The following is a 21,019-nucleotide window of genomic DNA, read 5'->3' on the forward strand; positions in this document are numbered from 1 at the left end:
GTTGGGGCACACCATATCTCGAAATACGCAAAAATGAAGGTGATTGCGATGTTCTGGTCCATCTCCTTGCTCCTCCAGCCGAGTCTGACCTCTACCGCGCTGGCAGCACAAAACCCGCGCGTGCAGGTGGCGCTCACTCTCCAGCATCCGGTGAATGGTGTGAGCACGACGCCAGACGGCCGTCTATTCGTCCTATATGCTCGCGTCGACGGTTCAACAGGGCCCCAAGTTGCCGAGTGGCACAACGGTAGCAGTCCCACGCCATATCCCAACCAAGAATGGAACTCGTACGCAGGCGGCAAAGATCCAGCAACGCACCTGGTCCGCACCAACTCGCAGCGCATCGGACCGGACGGGACATTGTGGCTTGTCGATACCGGGTCTCCGGGGTTCGGAGAGCCGGTCATTCTACCAGACGGACCGAAACTGGTGCAAGTGAATCTGACCACGGACAGTGTGACTAGAGTCTACAATCTCGGCAGTACGTCGTTGATCATACCATTGCATTCTTGAGAAGAATCCCTTTTTGCAGGATCGAAAAGTGCTACCTACACGAGGGCAAGAGAAAGACTGTTTTCTAGTCCATTCTCTAGCCTGTTTTGTGTAAACATAACAACCCGCTGAGTCGCTGACCCAAGACCAATGCAGACGTCACTCTCGCAACCATCCTTATTGACGACGTGCGGTTCAACCCAGCAGTGGGCCTCGCCTACATCACCGACGCCGGCGCCCCAGCGCTGATTGTGCTCGACCTGGACAGCAGCCAAGCCAGACGTGTTCTCGAGAACGACCCCACCAACGAGGCTTTCTACAACTCCTCCCTCGCCAGCGTGCTTGCCCAGTATCCCGAACCGTATGCCCTGACCCCGTCTACCGGCGGCACCGACATCGACGCCGAAGGAAACATCTACAACAGCGACACTAACAGACAGGCGATCATCAAGATAGCGCCGAACGGCACATGGACTACATGTACGACTCCCTCATTCAGAGTTCCCCCTTGATGTGATAGACTGATAGTATGGTCGCTGATGGTGTATACACACTAACTATTCTCTAGTGGTTCAAGACTCCCGGTTGTTGTGGGTAGATGCCATGTGGATCGACACCGATGGCAAACTATGGATGCCAGCTGCCCAGTTGAACCGTGGCACGCCATTCAACAACGGATCGAGCTGGATCCAGAAGCCTCTGTATGTCTATACGATCGATCTTGGCGTTGGGCCGTCGCCTATCGACCACGCTTGAAAGTTGAACCAAGTCATTCTCATAGAAATAATTGAAGTCAGACCACGTCCCAAGCGACTACCGATTGAGGAGATATGAATCCGATTTTCAAGATCAAAAGGATCACAAGGAGATGGGGCTTTGAGGAGGGTTCAAGGCAGATCTCGCATTGAGAAGAGCATTGCTTGTACCTACTAGTATAGGGGTTCCGCGATTTCATCATAAAGACCTATATATCATAAACATCTGGAAGATCCATGATGGGCATTGACAATCTGGCGTCCTTTTGACTTCTGACAGGAAACACAGTGGGTCAGATGGTGGAGCAGCCCTTCAATGATCATAATCGGGACAGGAACGTAGCGTCAGCGAGCGAATGGTTCTATATGCTTGTGTCGTGAACAAGACGAAGAAAGCCTTGATCCCTGCCTGGCAGACCCGGTTTGATGTCAATATCCTCTAAACCTCCCTTGTCCGGCAACCTGAGCGTGAGTGACTGATACAAGAAGGACAGGGTGGCATCGCAGAGAGTCTTTGATACTCGGCACTGCATCTGGGTTCCAAGTCGGCTCCACCTGCCGAATCCGAAGAGGTGTTTTCTTTGTTGCGTCCAGTGTGAACTATCATGTTTGACATGATGTTAAAAGAGCAGATGACAGGGCCATGCATATATAGCTAGTTGACGTTTCGTTCAGCCACATCTCTATCTAGCCCTGGTGTTCATCTTCGAAGATGGCTTGGGGAATCCTCGGTCGGAATTTGGAACCTCGCTGGCTTGATGAACATACACATACCCGACTCTTGGGTTTGACGCAGTTGAAACAAGCGGTCTTGCCATCGGGATAGGTTGAGTATCTTTTCGAGGGCAAGCGTCTCTTCTCTCCTCTTCGGCGATATCTTCGACAGCAATAGACATCATGACCCATTCTTGCATCTTTCCCAAATGGTCAGCCTGATCGGACTTTCTTCCAAGGAAAACTGTGTCTGCGGGAGGAGTGAGGTCAGCGAACAATCGGTTGGACCTGACGCTGGTGGTAAGCAGTGTCGATTGCTCAATCACTTCCCCTGTCTCTCTTGCCAGCTCGCTCACACCGCATACTTAGGAAACTGGTTCTGGACAATTTGCCAAGATACCGGCTTCACAGTAAGTCTGCAGTGCATGATGAAGAAATACGTCATTGGGGACAAGAAAAGTATAGGTAGCTGTTCCGCAGCCTCCTACGATCAATGCTCAGGTGGCTCTCTGAAGAATGTGGAGAAGAGCAGGAGAGCTGCTCCAGGACCGTTGGCTGAAGTTGAAGGCCTGACAAAGAGTCTGGCTGTTGAGACTGATCACGGCTGTATCGATTGCCCAGTTTGTAAGTCATTAATGTCTGCACACGTAAGGCTGACTACGAGGTAATATGTTTTGTCCACTTTGTCCACTTTGTCCACGGAGGTACAGCTCTGGTGCAGATGCTGAGAATTCCATCATGCACATGGGAAGAATGTGAAAAGAAACAACTTACGTGCCACCGACGAAATGGACGATATGCTAAGTTGGAGATGATGCTGCAGTAGCTTAACACTTACCAAGCGACGTGCTTGTGCATGGTATATGGTGCTCGATGTACGATGCATGATCGTGACATCTCCGTCTGCGGACCACAACATCGTGTGTTTCCGGAGCACTCCCATTGAAGTTACAACGACTGTTGCATGCTGCATACACTTGCCGTGGACCTGGGACCGGGGCTGCCACGACAAACTCCAGCCATGGTAGCTTAGGCATATTCCGTTTTCGGGAAGCGGTTGGATAAGCCCAGGCATTGGTCATCAAGAGACATAACTTACATGTAATCCACAAGAAACCTGATGCAATATGCATGGAGAGTTGATGCAACAACGGCTTCGCCAGCAGCTCCCCCTTTCGCCCACAGAAGGTGCATGATAGGCAGCTCAGTCAGCGATGATGTCTGCTCCCTTGTGATGCGCTGCTGAGCTCTTAGCGAAGGACCATACCCTTCCACGGGACAGCGACTGATAAGACTGGTCCTATCGAGGAAGCACTGCTTGCCGCCCACATTCATCGGAGACCGCAAGATATATGATTCGGGTGAACGGGTTACAGGCGCGCACAAGATCGTACGCGTTTTCCTCGCCCTGATTGCCACGGGTCGCCTGCCTTTTTCTTGATGAACTGGTATTGACGCGAGAAGGCCGAGTCGAGGGACAGCTTGGTCGGAACCCCCACCTCAGGATTGTGGTGTCAGGAGGCACAGCCAGGTGGCGACATTCTCCTTCCAGTTCTGCATATGATTTTCGTGACCATGACATGAGCCACCCAGCCATCAGTACCACAGTGGACACTATCTGGTGCCGTTGGTTCGAGTCGGTCGTCAAGCAACGGCTTCTGGGAGTATGGGGTGCAAGTCACCGTCGATGGAGAAGATATGAGAGTCTGGCTCCATTGCGGCCTGTGAAGCTCAGTGAGGTCATACCGGTGGGACCGACCGACGAAAAAGACTCAAGTAGCACATAGCAGAGACTCGGGAGGGTTCATAGGAAGAGTCGATGGGCAAACTGGATATGGGAGGAGACTACGACATCATAACTCCCTAACGGAAGAGATCCATCGTACATTCAAAAGGCTCAACGGGGCCGAGGAAGAGCGAGGTTGCACGTGACCTGACCCCAAGGTCACGAGGGACGAGTTTCAGGTTTCGACCGGCTCCCGTCGGAAGAGTGATTAAGGTCACGGGTTCGTTTCAGCGGCAACGAGCTGTGGACCGCTTTCGAGCCGCCTTTCAACCCCGGTATAGTGGGGTGGTGCAGACAGCAACGGTGCGGATAGTCGGGGTGCTTCTGCAAATCTCGCTGAGGTCGCTGAACACACACGCGATGACGGTTGCTCGCCCGGTGACCAGAAGGGACCAATGTGTGTGCGAGAGGCATTTCCTCCCACCCTACCTGGTTGTCAAGCCAATGGCCAATAGGGTCCCAAATCCTGGTGGACAAATGTCCTGAAGGATTGTTGGTTCTCGTTGCCCGACGATGCCCCCTTTGCCGGACAACCGAGCAGGATCGGCGGACACCATTCGTGGTGTGGAGGGTCAGGGCAATGTGGTCAAGCAGTGATGATGGAACGCGGCTTGCGTTGGTCTGCTGGCTTGATCGGGTTGAAGAGCTAGTCTGGACAGTCCCGGGGCCCTGCCACGATTAAGCGACCGACAACAGCATCCTCTCAGACGAAAGAGCGCGGCGAGCAGTTGCTTGAACGACAACCCAAGCATGTACGAGAGATCTCTCACCTAGCTAAAGAAGTTCTCCAACTTTGGTCGTCCGTCATCTTGACATAGTGTGCTCTTCTCCCAACATGGAGCATTATGACGACCGAGAAAATCCACTGCCTTGAGGATCCTGCTCCTATCGCATGCTGTGTGCAGACACAGCAATCATCGCCTCAACAACGCAAATGGATCCCCTTTCTTTGTCTTTTAGCCCCAAGCTCAGATTTCAGATGCCGAAGCTGCCAGGCTCAACAGCGTTTGGAGCCCAAACAGTGAGGCCCTATAAGCGTAAACCATCTCACCGATGACCAAGTGAACGGAAATCGGGTCGACCACTAAAGAGCGAACGGAGCTGGGCCTGACGAGAAGGGCCTGAGAGTATGGTAGTTCCATATGCCTGCCAATCGCTGGTCCATGATTCGACAGCACACACGGGGCACAGATCCAGCACACTTACCACAACCATTGTTGGGCAGACGGTGCGCCTGACAGCCACATGATCATGGAGTTGATTGCAGATATGAGGCCTCGTATGGGCCGTCTAGACATTCCACATGGGATTGGATGATGCGTAGTGTATGCCTGACCCGAGAAGTACGCCTGGAGTTGACTGACGCGGGTAAATCCTGTATCACAAAGACAAAGGTGAAACGGTGCAAACAGCATGAATGATTACAACCCTTGAACATACCTACGTTGTCGAGCTGCATATGATAAAAGACACCGAGATCGAGCACATGCTAAACCTTAGATTTTGCAAACAAAGAACATTGCAATCCTATGAAAGTATGTGCAGGAAAGGTCGCTAGATTTGCACAGACGAGGCTTTCCACGGGAGTCGGTTGGCATGATCGGTGGGTTTCCAGGAAGTGAGTGCCATCCTGCATATTCCAGAGCAAGCAAGCAAAGCAAACAAAGAGAAGAGACTGGGGACCCCAAGAGAATTGGAAATCAAAATGCAGACTTTCACAGGTGCTTATGCGAGCAAGTCTCAGCCCAACTTAAACCACAGTGCAACATCCCTGATTTTTAAGATGATGAAATGGAGAACTTGACATGCTGCAGTGGTGGGGATGTCATTTATTATTATTATTATTAAGCCGTCAAGCCCGTTAACCCCGACCATGATCAGTCATCAGCCCGATAATAATGACAGTCGATTTTGCTACTCTCCTTCGACCGCCCAAGCGCGCCTTACCACCTGCAGTTTGCCGCCAACCGCGGATCCGAGACAGTAAGCCAATCAACTCATCAATGGTAATAGGTAGGTACCTAGGTAGGCAGGTAGGAAATGCTTGAGACAAACGTGTAGACACCCTGTCCTCGTACCAGGTGCTCACCGTAAGCAACTCACACCTTTTGATTTCCTATTTCCTGTTTCCTATTGCCCACATCCATAGCAATAGTGTCCGTCGCCATCGATACCTAGGTACTCTTCAAGTGTCCCCACAGCGCAGTTCTGTTTCCTCATGACCGGACGAAAAGCAAAGGCTCCGTACAGAAGAGAACAAGTCAATTTTTTTTGCGCGGAAGGGCGGTAACGGGAATAAACGAAACGTAAACGCCAGCCCCGCAAGCGCGGCTGGAAGAGATACTTTTTTTTTCACTCGTTCGTTTCGTACTTGAAATTTGCACAAAACCCTCACCCAGCCAGCGGGATTCCACTTCCAGGGAAACTCCACCTAAGATTTTCACAGTCCACAAGGTCTTCTGGTCGCTGGGAGGACCCTTTGTTTCCGCCCTTGGTGTTCACTAACATCGCCGAGAGCCGAGGCTGGAGGACCTCAGTAGTCCAGGTGACCAGCCTCGACAAAGTCGATATGTTAGTGCATCGAAACAGCAGAGTTGAAATCGCTCAGGCCGTAACTCTTAATCACTGATGTGACAAGTTGTGTGGATGACAATCAATAATCGATAATTGATAAAGGGATGAACGTTCACCTGCCATGCAACGATCAAAATCAGATCAGATCAGATCAGATCAGACACAACGGACCTAAGCAAAAGAGTCGTTCGGGCCCGAAAATCAGCAATCGGCCGCCTGAAAGCTGGCCTGCCCTGCCGCGCCGCCCTAACCAGCGCCTGGCCGCAGCTGCCACTGCCAGTGGTTGCCCTGAGCGTTTCAATAATGCGATTGGACTAGTTTGTCTCCGAGAGTCTCGACCCTGGCCCTTTTGAAGAAAAATGATTGATTGAATTTGGATCGAGACTTAGACCTAACCGGCTACAGCTTAAGTTGCTGGGGCCACGGATCTTCTGGGAGAGTCCAGCTGAATTCCAGCTTGTTCGGCCGTACGGCTGGCCCGGCTGCCACAAAAGCCGCAAATCCGAGCGACGGACGATGGGATTTTTTGCACCGGGGCCGCCTCAAGACCCTTGCGAAATTTACTAGGAGCGGTTAGGGCTGGTTTAGTGATCAGCCGTGACTCAACTTCAGCCTAGTGGCAGGCAGGATGCCCCATCGTGTGTCATGTGGGGATTTTGGTAGGGACAGAGGTTAGCACAGCTGAACAGAACAGAAGACAGTAAACACGAACAAGGACCAAACACCATGGCCGGAACGACTGGATACGCAAGGTATGAAGATAGAAGAGCAGAAGAGTGTTTTTTGTTTTGTATCAGATCAATATGATTTTCAATCTCAACCTCAAACAGATGAGAGGGAGAACTATCTGCAATGGTACATAAGAGTAGAGTCAGGATTTTGTAGAATTCATCCCCCCGTAGCTACAACCGTCCAAACCCAACGACATCAACCACGAGAGCTCCAATGCTTTCCTGTGCTGGCTTGATGCCACGACTACCAGGTCCGCAGTGAAGTCTGGAGGAGGATGCTTCGGGGTTTGGATGCTTGAGACACCGGAGTGATTTCCTTGGATTGCTCCCAATCGTGTTTTTTCTCCAAAATGTAAACATGAAGCCCACAACACCATGCTCGTAAAGACATTGTCGAGATGCCAGATTCGCTCAAAAACGCTCGGGTATCACTTCGCTGAAACGGTCATCAAGGGACGGTCAATCAACCTGCTCTAATAGGCAGCGATTATGGTCGGCTGTTGCCTTGACGGTACATAGAAACCCTGTTGTTCCAGGGTTTCGGATTCGGCGGGTGATAGCGACGTGTTGTCTTTGGCGTCATAGTACGAGGTGGTGGCTATGGCCTGTCGTTGCTTTTCACTCATCACCTCCATGGTGGTTGCCGGAGGTGAGGGAGGCATTTGCTCGTCGTCTGAGTCCGACGAGTCGGTGTCGAGGCTGAGCTCGGGCGGTGAATGTCGAGAGGCCGTTCGAGTGAGTGTCAGGTCTTCCTCGGTCTCGTCGTCATCCTCCATATCGGAGTCTACTTCGACAGATGTGATGTTGGTGATGGGCTTCTCATACTCGTCCTCGGACTCGTCGTCGGTGGACTCTGCATCTTCGACCTTCCAATCGGACTCGGGCTCCTCGACAATGGTTTCAATGTGTCCATTTCGACTCTTCTCCTCTTGTTCCTCGGCGCCGGAAGAGCCGGAGACGATGTTGTTGAACCATTGTTCTTGTTCTCGCTCGGCATTGGCCAGGTCGAGCATCAGGGAGTCGAGCATGTTGGCGTGTCCAACAAGCAATCGAAGGTCATGGTCAGGCCGGGAAGCCTCTTTCGAGAGCTTGCCGCGGGCACTGTGGGCGAGGAAGTAGGTCTGGGTGATGCTCATCTTCTGTTTCTTCTGTGGACGGGCGTAGATGGAGTTGTTGGATGTGTTGGTGGAGGTTCCAGCGGAAAAGCTGATTGAGGACGGCATTTTGGTGGATTGGCGGGTGAATGTTGTTGTTGGTGTTTTGTTGATGTTTTGTTGTTGAAGTGGCTTCCAGATGAAGGCTTCCAGTCAAAGTGTACTATGGGTTCATGGATGTATACTGTTGACTTTGTTGGTTGCACTGTTGTTGGATGATGGAAGAAGAAGAGTGACTGCTTAAGAGGAGGGTATGCGGGTTCTTTTGTAAACGCACGGTGGATGGAGTTAAGCGGAAGGGTGGATGGGTCAGAAAGTATCCATCCGCGTTCACGTTCTGATGACCATTACAGAAAACGGAGGTGCCTGAGTAAGAAACGAACGCGAGAAGCGAGTTATGGAGCCGGGGCCATGCGTAAAGGCCGAGAGGGAGGAGGAAGGGAGGTGTGGGACCCGAATCCGGACCAGGGTGGGTGTGCGAGGGTGAGCGTGAGAAAGAGTGAGATGCGAGCATGCCCTTCGCCCTCCTCGCCCTACTAACTCTGCAGGGCCTAGCTCCCTGGGCTCATCGTACAGCTTGTCTCCGGTGTACGGGGCTGAGGAAAAAAGACACGCCCGCTTCAACTTCTCGGGTTTACCATCTCTCCGCCCTACGTGCGGTTCGAGTCATCGGTGCCTGCAGTGTCATCGGTCGGTCAGTACAGTGACAGCCGCCCGGTCTCGCACTGGCAGGCTGAGAAATCGCTGATGACGCTGACCACCTGGACCTGGCTCGCTGGCTGGTCCTTGTCCGTAACAACGCTCCCGCTTGACACAGTACGCCCTGCCGTCGTTTCGGCCGTGTGCTTTCTAAGATACCCCGTTTCTAGAATTCGGCTGCCTGAGGCTTGACGGTCGGAGCCTTCGTTACGTCCGCATCTGTCCCGCATGGTTGAGTCGGCTCGCATGATGGCCCCGAGAAAGGTTGATTCAAGGGTGTTCTAACTGTTCTACCAGGTTGCTTAGGTGTCTCGACATGTTTTGCTACAACACTGCCTTACTGATCTGATCTCATTCTCCCCTGACTGTTATTCCTATCTCCATGAGACGTGTCGGTTTGGTCATGATCCAAACCTTACAACGATGATCCCCATGCTACAACTGATACCGGTCGTTGTCACGATCAGGGTTATGGTCAGTGTCAGCCAAAGCACGATCGTCAACTGTTCTAAGCATGACTCTATCCTCAGCCAGAAGCTTTCTGTGATTCTTGCTGAGAAATACACAAAGAACACCTACAAGGTTCCATCTCTTCCCCGCCAATCCACCAATAATCGTGATGACACAGCTTGTATCAATGATTATTCGATGGCCCCCCTCAAGTTGGATGACTGGGCTTCTTGTAAGGTTGGTAAGCCATGCGTCGTTGCAACATTACCAGTTGAACTCTAACACATGTTGCTACTTCCAATTTGACGACCAGATTGGTCAGAGTGTCACTGCTCCCGTAAGCAAATTCATCCTTATGCCTTCCCCATGAGTATACACATTCCTGACCTCGCATTCCATCCCACTGGCCTCGCTTTGAACTGTCCAATCTGGAACGCAACATGAACTCACGTTCTAGGCTTCAAGTTTACCAGCACTAGAGGCAGTTCCGATTTGACACAAATCATGGCTCCTTGCACGCAATAATGATAAATCGGTCGATGTCACGCTAACATGAGGCACTGCTTCGACTGCAAGGTGTCCTGTGCTGGTGTTGGCGCTTCAACCACAGTGCTCGGTGACTCCGCCTGGGCTGGCTTTCACCACTTACTGCTATGCCCATGTACGAACGATGTTCCCCGGGCTCATAGGCCTTGGTCGAAGCCTGGATACGGCCCCCCAAGCCCTCATCGGCAAATTCCATGGGGGTCGTGCAACGCCCAGGGTGCCCTGACAAACGCTCTTTATCGCTTATCACCCCGCCTACAACCCCCAGGCACCTGGCACCTGGCACCTGGCACCTGGCACCTGGGAATCTAATGGCTGAATACTACCTTCTGAGTATCTACCTACCTATTGGCAGTAAGCGACTAACTCAGCCCTTGAACATTAATAATGTTATCTACCGTTACTTTCAAGGCGCCAGCTATCAGAGTATGATTTGAATAGGCACCCTCGTTTATCCCTTCCCGCTTCAGTGGAAGATGCGAAGTGTTCCAGTGGGTTTGTGCTCGCTCAGTGCTATACTGTGCTGTGCAGTGCTTCATGCAGATCCACGGCTGCCTGAAGTGAAAGCTCCATTGTTCATGCCTAGGTACGTACTGCAATCTCTCCTGACCGTCTGTCCACTGGATTGTCCAAGGATGAATACGCAAGCTGCACGAGGCTTGTCTGTCTCCGTGGACTCCATGGAGATTAGTATTCACTGGCACCACCTTTCGTATTCCTTTGGCCTACAGCAAGGCCGAGAGCGTATCCTCGTATTGCCATTCGAGAGCCTGCGCTGTCCGTGGTGGCTTGAGTTTGTTGTCCTCGGGGCAGGCATCCAGGGGAACTGGCGATATGATTGGACGCGGCGGCCCAGGACTACTGGAGACGGACCAAAGAGTCGACGACTCGGCGCCTAGAAACCCTCCGGCCTCCGCAGACAAACCACAGAGTTTGAGTTATGCTCTCTTACTAGGTATGCATCCTGAAACGGCAATTGTGACATTAATTATGCTCGGGTCAGCTGAACCCCCGCATTGGGCGACCGTACATTATTGTGCCAGTACGGGAAGTGCCACTGCAGTGGTATGCGTTTCTGCATTGTGCGGACCTGGAATCTCTGCTTCGTCCGAAACTCCGCCGCTCTCGGAGTTTGAAAACTTTCCCTCTGAGGCGGCCGAAAAACCTTGCAGACTCCCCGCAATTTCAATATTGAATATTCAGCATGAACATGCAACTGAGTTGCTCTCTGCGAAATCCTCGTGACCAGAGACTCTGGTTGTACGAGTTCGACGTTCAAGTTGGCCACTTCCGCCCGCTTCCTCTTAGTGGTGGTCGAGAGGCACTCGTGACCTTACCGTCGCCGAGGTTTCCGGAAACATTTATTCTGTCTCGCACAATATTGCCGCACCGGCTTGACCGTTGCCAGGTACCTAGGTAAGCCAGTTTGGAGGAGTTCGAATAATACTAACCCAGAGGCTTCCAAGCGGCCATGGAAGCCCCAGGACCAAGGAGCGAGATTTCCGGTCCCGGATGGTCCATGGAACGTTCGTGCGACGCCGGCGACCGGTTTCCGGGACACTTACATCGGGAAACCAATCAGAAATCGGACCCTCAGTACCGAATGCGAGAGCCTAGAATCTAGCAAAATCTAGCAGAGGATACGCGGACACGCGAGGCTCTTCGTGGTAATTCATTTCAGCCCACCGCCAGCTGTCAGTTTCTCCCAGCAGCAGTCCAATGCTAGTATACAGAGTCCTCATTTAAGGGTCCCACAACAATTCATTCATCCACCTGGCAGTGCACAAGCTAGGACGATGCGGGCCACCCACAAGTACGAAGGTCAGAATGCAGACCGAGATCGTGGCTTTGCTGCTGAAACGCGAGGAGCTGAGGATCACAGCTCGCAAAGCCATCCCAATCGGGAAGGCTGCACGAATGTGGAACTCGTATGGCTGGAATGGCTGATGCCTTGAGGCGACGTCTACTAGTACATGATAGTACTAGACGATAAGTATTTCAGGCTCCTCAGCTTTGCTTACTATCACTAGTACTACCACGTACTAACTTAGTTCCTTAACAACCCAGCGTGGCCCTTCCCAATGCGGCATTCTTCTCGAAGGACAAGGGTGAACAAAGTCCGAGTCACCTCTCCTTCTAGCGTCGTCTGCTGCCCCTCCCTCGCTAACTTGACTGGGGATGCTCACTCACAGCCGCAGCCCTGCCACGATCCACACTGGTAGTCAGACAAGAAGATCGGTGTAACCCTCCCTTACAGAGTACGTACTCTGTTTTGTACTTTTGCGACAAGACAAGGCACCCACTGCAGTTTTCGGTCACCACCACCACCCCTGAGATCCTGCTCCCCTGTTGTATCATGGAGGGGGCCATGTCTGCAGCAAGGGAAGGGACCCGAGCTGTGCTGCAGTCAGTTCGAGCGTCTCCCAGCTACCAACTTGCAGAACATTGCAGCGCATCGCATCCTCCACGTTTCAAATGGCCATCCCGCCGGGTGCCTGGTGCTCGCCAAGTACGTCCCTCATGAGGCTATCGCTTCGAGTCTTGGGTCCTGATTTGGCGTTGTGGCGATGGTGATAAAAGGTACAGGTAGACAACGACAGATACTCTGGAGACCGGGTAGTAGGTACTAGTCCTGCATGAGTCAATGTCCTAGGTAGGTTGCGAATCTCTTTCCTACTACATGTCACGTTCAAGTTCTGGTCTGTGAACAAGTCAGTCTCTTGGCCGAGTCGACTTGCTTTCAACTTCTAATATGAGAGTGATATGGTCCAAGACGGACCACGGTACTCGACACCAATCAAGCCAATCCTTCAGTTGGGGGGAACCCAATAGGATCCATATTCTAAACCCTGGAGACTTTTTGCTCTTCCTCTTCCTCTTCCTCTTCCTCGAATGGTGCACTGGCAGCGCATCTCTCTACCCATTCGCCAGATTCACAACGAGTCTGACTCATCTCTCCATATATGATATTTCCTTCGGACCAATCAACCCGTCGTCTCCGGAATGATACCGTTCTGAGCACCACTGCACTGCAGCAGCCATTATACTAAGTGATGTGATCCAAGGGGCTCACCATACAGCCCTGTCATCCAACGGATTCACCTTACAACCCCCGACGCTGAGTCCTGTACCTAAAAGCAGGTCCCATGAACTTCAACTTGTACTCCTTCGCGGAATGTCACCGGGAAACAACTGAACGTTTCATGCTGATACTGTAGCCTTGGGAATCTAAGTCTAGACGCTTACGTGGCTGTCGACCAACCAACCAGAAGTCTAAACGGTACCATCAGACAGAAAGAAGCCAGAGTGACCCATGCTTCAAGTACCTAGGTACTGTTCGCCATCACACCTGTGCCGTTGTTGTGGGCCAGGCCTCAGGGAACAGTCATTTCCATTCCCATCCCACTGCTTACTATATCGCCCTGGCTCTTCGTCGTATCATCCTGGAAACCCGGTCCCCTTTGCATGTGACCAGCGGTTAGCCGAGTCAAGGTGACGGCCCGACGACAAGGATGGTATATCTCAGTATAGGCCACGCGTTTTCGTCGAGGCTTCAGAACATTGAACATGCGACTTCGCATTTCCAGCGTCTTTCTCTGACCCACACCATACATGACGGCTCGGCATTGCGGAAGCACAAGACCACAGAATCGAGCAATCCGAAAACTGACTCAACTCAACTCACGACCCTCAGCAGTGGAGTTCCAAAACAACCTTGTATCATGAAAGTGGTGGCAATCAGACGCCGGAACACCAATCAGAGAAGGGAAGCATGTATTCTCGAGAGCTTTGCTGACCACGGTTCGTGATGGGTGGACTGTGGACTTGATACAGCCATCGTCGATCCCAGAACGACATCTCATGCCCCTTTCAGCTCTGACCAAGGCTCGGATTTGTTGCTCCAAGAATCAACCCTCTCGACGACCGGCAGACTTGTGTTCCTGGAAATATGCCCTGTCGGAATGCTCACACATCCAATCTTTTGTTCCTCGACCTGTCGTTGACACGCGTCTGGAGGCCACCTGCTCCAGTGAGGCCGACATGCGGATCCTCATATCAGCAGAGTTCACAAGCCATTTGAACCCTGGTATAAGAAATGCAAATATGCGATACCACATAGCCGGGACCAGTAGACCTCCATAGAAGCCCATGAGCTAGAATCCCGTGTTTCGGACCCGAAGGATGCTTCGCTTCGATTGTGAGCATTGATGGTTCATCAGCTGTTAGCCCCCTAGGAAATTGGACGCCCTTGTCTGCTCGAATGCTGTATCAAATCCACGCCCTAATTCCTCTCCTGACCTCGGTTCCACTACCAAAGATCTGACACCTGCTGTCCGCCTTACCTGCAATACCTCTACCCCAGGGTGGACCCTCGACCACAACCGACCAAGACCAATGACCAGGCCACTTTGGTATCGTCGAATATCGGCAAGGCCCCTCTTCAACATGGCCAGCTGCGTTTCCAACTGTTCCACTCTCGCTCCAAGAACCCGAAGTGAATGCAGATCTGAACGACGAATACGGGGTAAGCCATAGCAAAACACGGCACACTGTCCATAATTTTCATCTGATCCAGCTGCTCAAGGTGGACATGATCCCTGGAAACCGCCACACGCACGAGCTGCGTTGCTGGATGCCTTGCTGTACATGAGCCGACTCCAAGTAATGGCGACAGAATGAAAAGAACAGCTTGAAAGCAAAACATGCTCACTGCTCACACGTATTGCATTACCGGGACCATGGAATCCCGGCTAACATCTTCTCTTGATTCTTGACCCACTGTCGCAGATGTATTTCTTGAAGTTATTACCCCCCTGGGGGTAAGCACAGAACCCAGACGCGTGCAGAGTTGACGGGACTGTGGGAAGAGGTAGTATGTAGACTCGAGAGAAGTGCTGGGACCGATTAACGGGGATGTGAAATGTTGTCTGCGGACCAGCACAACTTGTAGGCGGACCAGCCACGACAACCTTCTGCTCGAGAAGGATATGGATCAAGAGTCGCGGATCCGCAGACTCTGACTTCTTGTCTGCTTGACCAACACAATAGCCATGGTCTGGAGCCAGAGCCGTCGACCTCCGTTTGTTACGGTGCATGGGGCCTCCTCGTCCGCACTTGGCTCGACAGATGTGGCCAAGTCATCGCCATTCGGTAAGGACCTGAGACCCGTCAACTCGCACTTGAACTGAGGAAGCAAAACTGATCAGCTAGCTTCATGAGCATGCTCGTCTCTTCGACGGCAGCAACTTTTTCCGCAGAGACCGCCCGTGATCCATGGTGAAGGCTGTCTCATGATTATCAGTAAGATCAGGCTTCAGAGCGGGCTGGACAAGAGTAAGGTTAGAAGATATGAAGACCACAAACAAAACTGTGTCAAGTACCGCCAACAACGATTTTCTGACTCCGTTGAGCATCAGGAGCATATATATTCCAGTGAGAGGCGAAGTATTATTCTTTTTATTCTTTTTGACTCTTGCAGTACGATACGCGCCTTGCAATGCCATGCATTTCTGAGCGCCAGACGACAGAATCATCACTCTATCGACCGCAGTGCCTCTGTATTGGCTATTTACACATGTCTTGAAGGACTTTTTCATCACCATTGCATATCCACCACATGATCGTCGATCCTGACGAAGTTGAGGAGAACGACAATGCAACATTGCTGGGCATTGCTGGGCATTGCTGGGCTTAGTATTGTCTAGCAGCTTGTTGGCAAGCCTTCAGTTGCTCCATATACCAACCGCAGATGGACAAGTTGCCCTGGTTCTGGTTCATGCAGTCGGTGAAGCTCTTGATGTCGGCGGCGCAAGGACCCGAAGCTTCGGTCGAGGAGGATTGAGTGTACAAAGCGTTGTCCATTGCCTGGCCGGTTTGGGAGTAGGCGTCGGTAGGAAGCTGCTGTTGCTGTTGCTGCTCGACCGGTGCGGAAGAGGAGCCACCACCGAAGAAACCGCCGATGGCATGGCCGATGGAAGAGCCGACTGCGACGCCACTGTTCGCCAAAAGTCAGCATCGATCATCCCATTTTAGATGATACAGTGCGCCGCTCTGCACTGATCGGACTGTCCAGGGATCATTGATTCTCCCAAGTCCGCGGGCATGAGTTCCCATGCGGGTGACTGTCCTCCCAGCAAGACCCCGGTCGTCAAAATAAGGCAGTAGGGTACTTACGCAGCTGTGCTGGCCATCTGGCCGAAGAGTCCTGGTCCCTGGGATGCTTGGGCCTGGGCAGGCGGCGGGTGAGCAGCATGTTGCTGGACGGGCGCAGCTGCAGTCGACATCGGTCGGTGCTGTTGCTGTGGCGCTACAGACCGAGGTGCTGGAGCTGGTGCCGTCGGTCTGGACGGGGCAGATCGGGCGGGACCACGTTGGCGAGGCATTTTGAAATGAGGATTCGGGTTTGGAGATGTCAGAGGAGACGAGAGGACAAGACCGACGATGAAGTTTCCAAGTAAAAAGGGTGAAGGTAGATAGATGTACGATAGTATGAGAAGGGAATGGAAGAATGGCGCAGGTTTGCTTGCTGTCTCGGACTTGAGGCTCGGAGTTGTCTCCAAATGCCAAGGCTACACGCCGCTTCAAACGTGGTCACGTGGCTGGTCTACGGGTGGTCCAACCGTAAAGTACCTTTTGGTCACCCTGCTGGTTGGTGCCTGCACTTGCTAAAAAGTCACTTTTCGCCGTGATCCCGGATCTGGGGGGTTTTCCCTCGTGTCATGACGGCCTCTAGTGAGGCTAGACACTTTCCGAACAGTTACTTTAGCGGAACTTATTTCATTACTATATATTATTTCTCCCAAATTTTGTACTGGATTGCACCAGCCAATCAGCGACGCACAAAATGTGGTGACGTAGCGGATCTGTGGCGAAATGGTATCGCGCTTGACTACGAATCAAGAGATTGTCGGTTCGAATCCGGCCAGATTCACAGTATTTTTGTAAAATAGATCAGACAAGATCTTGCAAGCTGATGCACAGCCTTGCGAGCCCCTTTCTGCGGTCGTCTACCTGATTCGTCATCCCTCCTCGTGTCAATGATCAATGTCGCCATATTGAGCTCTTGAAGCGTGGAATCCCTCGTTTCAGCGCGCGGAATGGCTGAACTGCAGAAATGCCCCCAAGACGCCAGAGGCTGTTCAGAATGGAAGCGACCAGTATGCAATCCGCACGTCCCAATGTTGGTGGACGGAGCGAGCCTCGCCGTCCATCTGTTGCTCTGTGGGGCTGGCTTAACCAGGACGTGGACGCTTGAACCAAAATGGATAGAGATATTCTCTCCCCTAGCGATATTCTCTGCCAGAAGCAGGCTTTGATCGCGAACCTCGAATCTGCTACGTGGAAATGTCCAATTCACCGCGCCTGATCTTGGATCATGTCCACGGGTGGAGGAACAAGCACAACTTCGCTCATGCTGAGCCGGACTCCCTCCAAGATCAACGGCGAGGTGAAGCAGTCAAACTCTGTAGCAGCCCGGTGCACAGCTATAAGACTTCGACTCGTCTTCTGCTAATTTCTTTGGTGTGACAAGTCTCCAGTGGCAATTGATCCGCTTGACCGAATGGCAGCCAAGCAACCCATAGCAGTGGAAAGTGAAGGGCTTCAACCCATGTCAGGGACGTTTCATTGCCGTCCTGATTGAATACCGAACTTCGTCTGAAAATGGACCACACTTCGAGTGCGATCATGGCGGTGGCGGCGAGGGTTCCGGTTTACGCGCATAGATGACGACCCTAATCAGCATCAGCATGAGCCCAGGGCTTTGACCGCGTCGATGAACGCTTGAAGATTCCGCAAGACTCACCCCGGCCAATAGTAGCAAGCTCTGCGCAAGGTGAATTCCCGCTTCGTTTTCTCGAGCAACGCGTCGACATCTGGCTTGGACCAATGCAGGCATCGAGAAAACACGGCGAGACTCATACTCTCCATGCCCTCGAGCAAGGCTACGAGCTGGATTGCTCCGGACTGTCTCATGACCGGATCGGATGGCCATTGCCCGATAGGCTGTTTGTACGGCGTTACCGTGACATCTTGAAACCCGACGTCGCGCAGCAGGTTGGCGAGTTCATCAAAGTTAAGGTCGAGATGGCGTCCCATGACCTGGATGCCCTGCCTCATGAGCGCGCCCCACTGCTTGATACTGCTGTCTTCCGGGATGGTATAGTGGTCGCTGTGGATGTTTGTGTTGAGTTCGTGGAGCTCAAAGTAGCCGCCTGGTCTGCAGTGCCTGTGCATGGAGATGTTAGTTGGTTGATCATCAAATCGCCATCATTCAGTCAGTCATATTCAATCAGATCGCCAGGACCACTTTAACGCGCTCCCTTCAACGCGACGAATGACAACGGATGGGGGTCTACTCCGCAATAGCCAGCGACGGACACAATGCGAGCATTCCATGAAGATAGAAGTCCAGTAAATGCGAAAATGGGGATCGCTGTGCTGACTCGGATCATTCCCACTCACTTATATGCCTGTTCAAAATACTTCCGAAAATCGGCAATACTCCCCGCCAACATATCCTTGGAGAAGATCAAGTCGAACCAATCCTCCCGAAACGTCCAATTATCCTCGACATCATCGACCTCGAACTTGACATTCGGCGGCACGGCATTGGGTTGGATCGGAGACAAATCAACGCCGAGGATCTCCGCGCCAGGGAACCGGTCGCCCATGTCGATGGCCCAGATGCCCGTGCCAGTCCCCAGATCAAGGACCTTGCGCGGATCGGCCAGCGGCGCCAGAAAGTCGCGTTTCCCCAGCGCCAGATGTCCCGCGTGGTGCTGCAAGTTCAGGCGCTCTTGTTCCGGCTCGTCGTTGGGCATGTAATACGCGCCTTCCTTGTAGGCGTGATAGCGGCGGCCGTTTTCGTAGCGGTACGCGTAGATGGACGAGCGGACGGATTCGGTCAGGAGAGAGATGTCTTCGTAGAATCCGGAGTCTTCGGTCTCGTACTATATCATCGAGCAGGACAAAGCCGGTTAGAACGTTGATTGACTCCAACAACCACCACGACTTCCACCACAACCACAACCACCTCCAATAAAGAAAACACTAACAAAAGACCGGACAGATATATCTGAGTTCAACTCGACTTACCTCTTCATCTTGGACCCCCAAACCAGCTGCTGGATCGTTATGTGCCATTCTGCTTCGAATGCAAGCATTTGAAACCCGACGAGTCAGACGGGATGAATTGAAAGATCGACGTTCCTTGTTTCAACATGGAGAAAGTCGTGTCACCTCAGACCCAAAGGGTAGATACTAGGCCAGTATGTCCAGCATCTTCGGGTGACACAAGGACACACTACCGATGTCAACCGAAACGACGCGGGAGGAAGAGGAAGATGTAGCGAAAGTCCAACCTTAGGCTTCCCGCTACCAGGGAACTTCCCTTGATTGATTGAAATGAGACACAACCAGTCCCGATCTGTAATTTGTGGGACATGACAGCAAGCCACGTGTGGCGGCGGCGCGGATCTCGCTTCAGCCCATTCCGATCTTGGTACGTACTCTGCTCTGCACTGAACGAGTCTAGCATAGGGTTCAAATGGCTCAAATGGCTCAAAGGCACCGGAAATGTTGATGCGCGCGCAAGGGATGATCCGAATCCGAGATCAATATCAGGCTTGACTTGAGAAAGAACGAATCAGGAACGGGAAAAGCCAGTGCACCACTGCAGATGAGATCTAGATCTAGACCTCGCGAGATGGTGGTAGATCTAGACCTCACATAGGAGATACAGCCGTGCACACTGCCAGTGCATGGACGGTAGGTACCGAGTAGGTAGATAGCCTGTCTTTCCAAGCGAGAGAAAAGGACAAATGAAACACGTCATTCTACTACCGTAAGCGAGGACAGTCTGTCAGTGAGTGGTCAATGCCGAATCGAAGACAAGCGAAGGGCAGGCCAGGGCTTGGGCTAGGGCTTCGTAGGCCTAGATGGCGAGCACTGCATGGCTAGTAGTGACACTGGCAATAATAACGAGCAAACAAGCGACGCCCGATCACTGGATACAAAAGGGCATGTCTGTGCACCAAGCGAAATGACAAGACAAGATATTCTAGAAGCAACAAAAGGGTTCGAGAAATGTTACTGCAGTGCTGGAAAGAGAACTGACTGCAGTGTTTTGGATTCGGCCACTGCATGACAAATCAATGGATCTGTCCGAAAAAGGGTGCTGAAGCGTAAGAGCGTGTCCCAAAGCGTCAAGGACACTGACGATTTCGGACAATAAAAGTTGTGATCGACTGTCTGGTTGACTTGTTGGGACTCGGCATCCGGGCTCATCCATCATCCATCATCCATCTTCCCTCATCCCTGATCCCTGATCCATCTTTCCCGCACTGCAGAATCCAGATACCTACCACTGTATGTCGGTAGTTGGTTGCTTATGTGCAGCGCATGGACCACTCACTGGCAAGGCGCTGCATATCAGAGAATCTGAAAGATCGTGGACCGGAAAAAGGAAAAGACCAATCTAAGGTACGTATCTGTGCGCTCTCTGCAGCCATAGCCAGAGCCAGAGCCGGAGTCGCATCGACATTCCCGTTCGAGGTCCTATCGCCGTCCTTAGGACTCAGGACATCCGGTGTCTCGAGAGCAGTCCCCATTGCTTCATACCTCACAGTTCGTCTTCACACTTCACACTTCGGAACGTCTTCCCAGATCGTAGGTTCACGGCCGAAAGGAAATATTCTGTCTTCATTCGTGGCGAAGACAATTTCCACGGAACACCGGAACACCGATTGTTTTCTCTCTCTCTCTCCCTCTCTTCAAGCACAGTACAGTACGGCCGATCTCTGGCGTCGACGAGGTAGGTACCTAGGTAGGTAGTTTCTGCTGCTCGGGACGGACAGGACATGCTAAGGGTAATCTACCTTGCCTACCTACCATGCTCGTTGCGGCGGGGCGTCAAGAATGTTGAGCATGCCATGCCATGCCGTAGCTATATCATCTTGATAGCTAAGATTGATAACACGGCAAATTGTCTCCAGACAGAACGAACAGACCGTGTCACGACAAGTAGATGCGATGGCGATGCGTATACGTATACAAGTAGCTGCGTATACGAGTTGTCAAAGGAACGGGTGCAAAGTCAAAGTCAAAGCCAATGTCAGT

The 21,019-nt window shown here is 52.1% G+C and overlaps 4 protein-coding genes across 4 annotated transcripts; 1 reads left to right on the plus strand and 3 right to left on the minus strand.

Annotated features, from left to right (window-relative positions):
* Positions 1–33: 33 nt before the first annotated feature.
* Positions 34–1,248, plus strand: A1O1_07664 (uncharacterized protein; the record flags this gene model as incomplete). Its single annotated transcript, XM_007728531.1, has 3 exons — positions 34–481; positions 649–972; positions 1,061–1,248. 3 exons carry the CDS (start codon positions 34–36, stop codon positions 1,246–1,248), a joined length of 960 nt encoding a protein of 319 aa, XP_007726721.1.
* A 6,277-nt stretch (positions 1,249–7,525) lies between these two features.
* Positions 7,526–8,275, minus strand: A1O1_07665 (uncharacterized protein; the record flags this gene model as incomplete). The annotated part of the gene is made up of 1 exon (XM_007728532.1): positions 7,526–8,275. One exon carries the CDS (start codon positions 8,273–8,275, stop codon positions 7,526–7,528), a length of 750 nt encoding a protein of 249 aa, XP_007726722.1.
* A 7,317-nt stretch (positions 8,276–15,592) lies between these two features.
* A1O1_07666 (uncharacterized protein) lies at positions 15,593–16,284 on the minus strand (the record flags this gene model as incomplete). Its single annotated transcript, XM_007728533.1, has 2 exons — positions 15,593–15,896; positions 16,076–16,284. 2 exons carry the CDS (start codon positions 16,282–16,284, stop codon positions 15,593–15,595), a joined length of 513 nt encoding a protein of 170 aa, XP_007726723.1.
* Positions 16,285–17,701: 1,417 nt separating this feature from the next.
* A1O1_07668 (uncharacterized protein) lies at positions 17,702–19,045 on the minus strand (the record flags this gene model as incomplete). The annotated part of the gene is made up of 3 exons (XM_007728534.1): positions 17,702–18,128; positions 18,365–18,852; positions 18,998–19,045. 3 exons carry the CDS (start codon positions 19,043–19,045, stop codon positions 17,702–17,704), a joined length of 963 nt encoding a protein of 320 aa, XP_007726724.1.
* Positions 19,046–21,019: the final 1,974 nt, after the last annotated feature.

This window comes from Capronia coronata (genome assembly GCF_000585585.1).
Source record: "Capronia coronata CBS 617.96 chromosome Unknown acBCG-supercont1.7, whole genome shotgun sequence".
NCBI lineage: Eukaryota > Fungi > Ascomycota > Eurotiomycetes > Chaetothyriales > Herpotrichiellaceae > Capronia > Capronia coronata.